We start from the raw sequence: 7,500 nt of genomic DNA, 5'->3' as shown, positions 1-7,500 counted from the left end.
CGTTTACTATTACTGTTGCCATTCCGAGTTTATTCCACCTTGCATTTCAAAACCATTCAACAAATCCGAAAGTATGACGTTAATGCAATGATGTGCACTTTACTTCTTTATACTGCATGACTTTGGGAGTATTTCTAAATCTCTCTTCTTACTCCACGTAAATAATAATAATAATAATAACAATAACAATAACAATAATAATAATAATAATAATAATAATAATAATAATAATAATAATAAATTAAATTAAATAAAAAATCCTGAAGAATAATAAATTCTTTTTGTCTCTTACGTATCTTCGGACACAAAATCTGCAGTCCATTTTCAAATAATTCCTTACAGAGAAGCAATTAAAAATTCCGATAAAACTCATTTGCATTTCGAAGACAAGAACATTAGAAAAGTAACTAAATGATTCTAATAAAATGAATACGACCAAATAGGGCAAGAAGAGACTGTATAACATTATTCTTAACAACAACAACAACAACAATAAGAATCAATATTCACAACACATACTATAAATATATGCCGTAGAATCTTATTCTGTAGAACAGCCTTGGTTTAAGCTGCAGTGGCTGGGGCAAAGCCATCGATTTTGTAACACGCCTATTTAGCATTTTTCTAACGTCTCCCCTTAGCTATGGCTTCCGGACAACGTAACCGTCAGTGGCGTAGGACCACATTCAGAGTCAGCGTCAGTCCAAGGTGCTTCTGACATAAGGGAGACGGATAAAACTGGGGATAACGAGGGAGTATTGCGTGGCCAGCCGGATCATCCGATAATCCGGAACCGAGGATGCCGGAAAATCGGGTAGTGTGCTTTTCATGTACCAGACACAAAGGCAACCAGACAGAGGCATTCGAAGGGCAGGTCGGACGTACCACTCGCACGTCTGGCAACATTACACAGCCTGTTTCCGGTTTCAACGAAAGGCCTCGTGTTGTAAGAACTACGGTTTCGACACTCAACTAAAAAACAGGATTAAAACACACAGCCTACAAATAAACCGACTTACACAAACAGACACAGATGGGACAGGTAAGCACGCGCGCAAGAATTCACTCACACACATACTAGTAAGAGTGAAATAATCATACACAAAGTCAAGAGTCGTTATATATATTACATACTCGTTATAACTCCAAATCCTTGTGTGTGTGCGTGTGCGTGTGCGAGTGTGAGTGTGCGTGCGTACATAAGTTTTCAGAAAAGATACATCCACCCCGCCCAGAGCCTCCCCAACCACGTCTCAGGAGAGGCACCGCCACTGCGTCACAAGCACATTATCTCGTCCGACGGGAAGAGGCGACTGCGCTTATCTCATCGCCGCTCGAGGTTGCCTGCTGAACACGCCACCAAACTGCGACCAACAACAAAAACACTACACCACAAACAACCGGTGTACCTCAACAACCACAGCAAAACCCCATTTTACGTCAACAACCCCACCCCACCTCACCCACCTCTTACGTCTAACCACCAAATCATCTCATCCCTTCTCTCTATAGGCCTACCCATCAAATAAACAAGACCAGAAGATGCCTTCTCCCTTGTAACAGCACCGTTCGTTCCTAGAAAAATTGGTGTCCACATATATTATGTTGTATTCATGTTAAATCAGCTTCAAGTCGCGATTAGCATGATTCTGGGAAAGCGTGAATGCCACATAGGTTTCTAGAACCATTCGAAAGCCGTTGGCATTCGAGAGAAACAGAGTGGAGATATTCATATTAATATTAATAATAAAATTATAAAATATGACGATGATGATAAAAACAGACCCAATATATACTACTAACAATAACACAACAACTACTACTACTACAACTACTACTACTACTACTACTAATAATAATAATAATAATAATGATAATAATAATAACGACAATACCAATAATGATAATATCAATAATATTATTAAAAATAACAATATCAATAATCCTAATACTAATACTAATACGAATACTAATAATAATAATAATACTATTATCATATTATTATATTATTCAATATCATCAATATCAATAATAATAATAACACTAAGAAGAAAAATAACAGTAACAAAACTAGAATTCAAAGTAGTAATATATACTATTAATGACAGTAATAATAATGAAAATAGCACTACTATTACCATTACATCTGCTGCTATTGATACTCCTATTACTAATTATCACTACTATAGTATAACAACAGGAATAAAATCAATAATAATAACAATAACAATGATAATAATAACAATTATAAAATTAACAATAATAACAATAAAACAACTACAACAACAACAATACTAATACCTTCGCACCGACCGACCCCCCTCCCACCCCCACCGACCCACTAACCACCAAACCCTCTCGCCTGACCGTTCCCCCACGAAAACCCTGAGCGAGAGTGAATTTGGCCGCCACACCTAAACGCATTCCCACGCCCCGCTTCAACGCAAAATTAAATTCACTCGCTCATTCGCCTCAGTCCCTCCCTCCTCCCTTCCTCCCTCCCTCCCTCCTCCCTCCCTCCTTCCTTCCCTCCCTCCCTCCTTCCTTCCCTCCCTCCCTCTCTCCACCACCCCCCACTCCATCCTTCTCTCAGGCTTCGGTTACGTCCCTGTCCCTGGCAACCTCATGGGGGGGGGGGGGGGCATGAGGTGTGCCAGGGCCTACTAACTTCATTGACAGCTGGTATAGAAGAGGGTGGGAGGTAGGGTGGGATAGAGGGCGGGTAGGAGGAGGAGGAGGAGGATGAGGATGAGGAGGAGGAGGAGGAGGAGGAGGAGGAGGAGGAGGAGGAGGAGAGGAAGGAGGGAAGGGAGAGTGAGAGGGTGCAGGAGAAGAAAAGAGAAAAAGAAAGAGAAAGATACAGGAAGAGAGGAGAAAGTGCGAGACATAGAGAGAAAATAAAGGCGAGAAAGCGAGAGAGAGCGAAAGGAGGCAAAAAAGCGAGAAAGAATAATAATAATAACAATAATAATAATAATTATAATAATAATATAATAATAATAATAATAATAATAATAATAATAAAAGACAGACAGAAAGATCCATCACAAGAAAGAAAAACCTTCCTATACCGGCATCCACTCTTAAACAGACCCATTCCCTAGTGCCGACGCCCCCCCCCCCCCCCAAAAAAAAAAAAAAAAAAAAAAAAAAAAAAAAAAAAAAAAAATCATACCACATGAATACGCACGCCCAGGGAGGGAATGACCTCAAAATCCGAGATGAGGTCCCAGGCAGTGTGCAAGAAAGCCTCAGACGAAACTCCCACTGGCTTAATAACAACGACGAACCAACGAAATAACGAACCAACGAACAAACTGGCTGACGTCGAATAAAGGTTACTCTATTGAGCTTGGCGTTGTCGGGGCTTTTTTGAAAGGTTTATCATCCCCTGAGAGAGAGAGGGAGAGGGAGAGGGAGAGGGAGAGGGAGAGGGAGAGGGAGAGGGAGAGAGAGAAGAGAGAGAGAGAGAGAGAGAGAGAGAGAGAGAGAGAGAGAGAGAGAGAGATGATTTGATGACCTTTATTTACAGAATAGTGTACATGCCCTGCAAAAAGCCAGGCCAAGATACCAAAGTATCTATCCAACTGGCTGTGCTTCTATTCATGAAGAGGGCTATTAGTCCAACATTATTGTTATATACATGCCTGAGGGGCTGTGCTATTATCACTGCATAAAAATATCATTTGGCTGGTAAAAAAAACTTTTATATCACTAATCATGTCAAAGACAAGACCAGTGTCTATAATAAAGTTAATATAATCAACAAATGCTAATCTGTGAACAGTACTATTTGATCGATAGGATGCAGTTTTTGTGCAACAGAGTAAGTAATGGGCCTAACAAGGGAGATATACATCAACCTTAAGACTCTCAGGGAGGCACCTATATATCTGTTACTTGTGTACTGCAATGGTTTTAAACGCTCAAGGCAACGTTCCTTGATGTTTTGAACAATATCCTTGGTAAAGCGAGAGCTGCGGGGCATGAGGTGGGGAGCAGTCACCATAACACCAAGATATTTATAGGTGTCAGTTCTTGCAATAGTTTGTCCTCCTGACCTTGGAATGTAAGGTAGTTTACGAGATCCCGAAATATACTTAGTTTTGATTGGGTTGATTATGAGTCCGAGGGAAGCACACTTTTTGCTAAACCTCCGTAGAATGTAATCCCCCCTATCAAATACCTGAATAAGAATGTCATCAGCATATGATGTGATGCTGCATGCATAGGTTTCCTAACTCATCGTTGAGTTTGCAAAGAGAATGCATAAGTATATTAAACAGTGTAGGGGACAATACTCCCCCTTGTGGAGTGCCTAGATCTAATTCGCCATAAGCACTGTAGGTGCCTTGGTACCACACTTTAGCTCTTCTCAAAGATGGATAATCCTTAATCCATAGAGAGAGAGAGAGAGAGAGAGAGAGAGAGAGAGAGAGAGAGAGAGAGAGAGAGAGAGAGAGAGAGAGAGAGTAATAACAATCATAGTAGAATTATCAATAAAAATAATACGATGGGTAATGATGATAATGATAATGATATCTGATAATACTAATAACGATGATGATAATAATAATGATGATGATGATCATAATAATTATCATATAAAATTAAACTGCAGTAACATTACAAAAATCGAATGATCTTCAACATATCATTGTTCACGATCACTATTTACTAACACTGCAGCAACGTCAACAACAATAGCAGTAACAATAATCCTAATGGATTTTGGTTGCAGTAGTAGTTGTGAAGATGACGAAGAAGAATATGAAGACGACAACGGCGAAGAAGATGATGATGATGATGAACAACAACAAGGCCCAGGAGCAGCAGCAGTTGCTGTTGTAGTAGTATTAGTGAAGACGACAAAGACGAACATGTATAAGAAGACGACGACGGCGAAAAAGAAGAAGAAGAACAACAACAACAACAACAACAATAACAACAGCGAACAACAACAACAGGCCCAGGAGCATCAGCAGTAGCTGCCATAAAATAACCACAGGAGCAATACACACAAAACTAGAAATAAAACAATAATATAACAAACAGATAATAAAAACAGTAGCGAAATCAATAATAACTTAGGCCGTGATTGCAACTACAGCAACCGCCATGCATTCCAGACAGAAGACGAAAAGGTAAACAGAAAAAAACTCGTTCTGGTTTAAAAGGAGTTTCGTGTTCCTGCCAAAGCTCACCCTTTAGCGACCAGCCCGGCAGGATCCCCCTATGCTTTCGGGCCTCCATTTGCGTAATAGAAACCTGCGTCATTCCCTTACGCACGCGGGCTGGGGAGGGAGGGAGGGAGGGAGGGAGGGAGGGAGGAAAGAGGGAGGTGGGTGGGAGGGAGAGAGGGAGAGAGTTCTGCAGTCCGGGTTAATCCTACGGCAGGGAGCAGGGAGGTAGGAGGGGTGAGGGTGAGGGGGGGCAAGGGGGAGAGGGGATTCACTCACAAGCCACTCAATCTTTTTCTCAGAAATTCAACTCTCTTCCACATGCAAGCAACCCCCCCCCCCCCACCTACCAACCCACCCTTTCACCCACCCCTTTACAAACAACCGTCTCCCCCTCCTCCCCTCTATCCCCATCCATCCTCTGTTCTCGAAACTTTTGCCTTGCCCTACGAAAATATATCCAGGTGTTATATCACATACATTACACTATTCATTATCAGGTGGCAACGGGGCAATGTAGATGCCCTGGTTGCTCGGCGGCGTGCTTGGGAGGGGGAGGGGGGAAGGGGGGGATCTCAACTCTTGCGTCATCCTCTCACCCCCGTCTCTCCCTCCACTCCACACCCCCACACCTCCAGCCTACCCCACCCTTCTGGAATCTTCTCCTCATTCTACCACGCCGCTAAACTGCTCCCCTCCTCCCTCCCTCTTTTTTATATTTGCATAATTCGGCTTGCAGATACGACCCTCCCCGAATATAGGTCACCCACCATCTCCTCCTCATGGCACGGACAAAGCTGCGAGCGTCCGCCATTTCGTCGAATGCCAGCGTGAAAGAAAACGGTGTCCGCCTTCCCATTCTTCCGCGGTAAGGCCAGACTGATCTCGTCCTTATTTCCTCAAAATATCTTCAGTACTTTACGCATGGGTGGATAAAAAGGCATCGCAGGACGAATTCCGACACTATGCATGCGTCGGATACTTGGGTAGTAAACATAAACACCACACAAAGGCGCACAGAGCTAATAACAGTTAGAAATATTTCACAACCATTAGGCCCGGAGAATAAATGAATTCTTCTGAAACAAGAAACCTCATTTTGCACATGCGTCAATTCACAGCCGAGAATGAATGAGTGTATTTCGAGCTCCTGGCAAACAATTACTCTCGAGGAGAGATAGATTTGTCCAAGCAGGAAGGGCACATTTACCCAAGCGAGGGGACAGGTTTACCCTTAGATGAAGGTCAGCCCAACAGGACGGGTTTATGGAGAGGTTAATTCAGAGCGAAAACTACCCAAAGTCGAAAGCAACTTACTTCTGTGCCTTAGCGGAGTTTGCGTTGGCTCGTTTGTAGGGTCGAGCTCCCCTGCCAACAGCTTCAAAATTAGTCCTTAAGCACATACTCTTCCCAGTCACATGTAGCGCCTCTTTCTCCCAACCACTGCGCCAGATATATATATGAATATATATCTAATTATATCACTTTTCTATATCTTTTTCCGATAGCAGTCTTTATCACTGGTCACTGACAAACGAAACTTGCTGTTGTACGAATGTGAAAGTTCAATGAAAGTTACCAACTACGATAATTGCTCGCTTGACTCTGAAAAACAAGGAAAATAACCCGATATTTCAGGGAATCAGTGCACTCTAGCGGATCTCTCACGCACTAATAGCTCGCAGAACACTTGTGGCGGCTAATAACAACCACACGCGGTCCCCTGGTTAGTACACTTCCAAGGGCCGACCGACACTAGCTACGGTAATTCCCCCCCTCCCACGAGTGTCGACCGTGCTTCCGAGTTAAAAGCACAATCAAGCAATATCTAGCATCTGCCAACACTTGCCACGAGCAGGGTCTGGTTCTCCCCCTCCCCTCTCTCCTCCCCCTCCCCTAGATGGGCACCGGATTAGGGGGTGGGGGGTGCGGGGGTGAAGGGGATGGTTGTGGGGGTGGAGGAGGAGGGGGGTGCTACGCCAGTATGGCTTCTCCATCTATCCGATCCGCAACACCTCACTACCCCTTCCCCTCCCCCCCTGACCCCTTACACCCCCTCCCCCCTCCAGCGCAGGGAGAGAGAGAGAGAGAGAGAAAGAGAGAGAGAGGAGGGGGGTGGTACTGCCTCCCCACTCCTTCCCCTCGTCTTCCCCGTCACAAACCCCCACACCGCACACTCCCCCCTCCCCCCTCGCACACCCGCCCCAGGTGAGCCGAGGCAAACGCACAACGCAAAGACCTCCGGCGAGGAGACGTGGCCCTCCAAGCTGCTAACCCGGGTAAAACTGACGACTCGGGCGGCGCGCCACAGCACTTCCAA

At 44.0% G+C, this 7,500-nt stretch overlaps 1 protein-coding gene across 1 annotated transcript in view; it reads right to left on the bottom strand.

The window, feature by feature from the left end:
- The window catches only part of LOC119575655 (protein similar-like), a 135,823-nt gene extending 128,347 nt beyond the window's left edge, over positions 1-7,476 (bottom strand). Inside the window, 2 exon segments of the mRNA XM_037923285.1 lie at positions 6,498-6,785; positions 7,409-7,476. Coding sequence (XP_037779213.1) covers positions 6,498-6,583 — 86 coding nt within the window. The 5' untranslated portion in view covers positions 6,584-6,785; positions 7,409-7,476.
- Between the last annotated feature and the right edge of the window lie 24 nt (positions 7,477-7,500).

Source organism: Penaeus monodon, chromosome 7 (assembly GCF_015228065.2).
Source record: "Penaeus monodon isolate SGIC_2016 chromosome 7, NSTDA_Pmon_1, whole genome shotgun sequence".
Taxonomy (NCBI): domain Eukaryota; kingdom Metazoa; phylum Arthropoda; class Malacostraca; order Decapoda; family Penaeidae; genus Penaeus; species Penaeus monodon.
The sequence above is the reverse complement of the archived record's forward strand: the minus strand, read 5'-3'. Positions and strand labels throughout refer to the sequence as shown.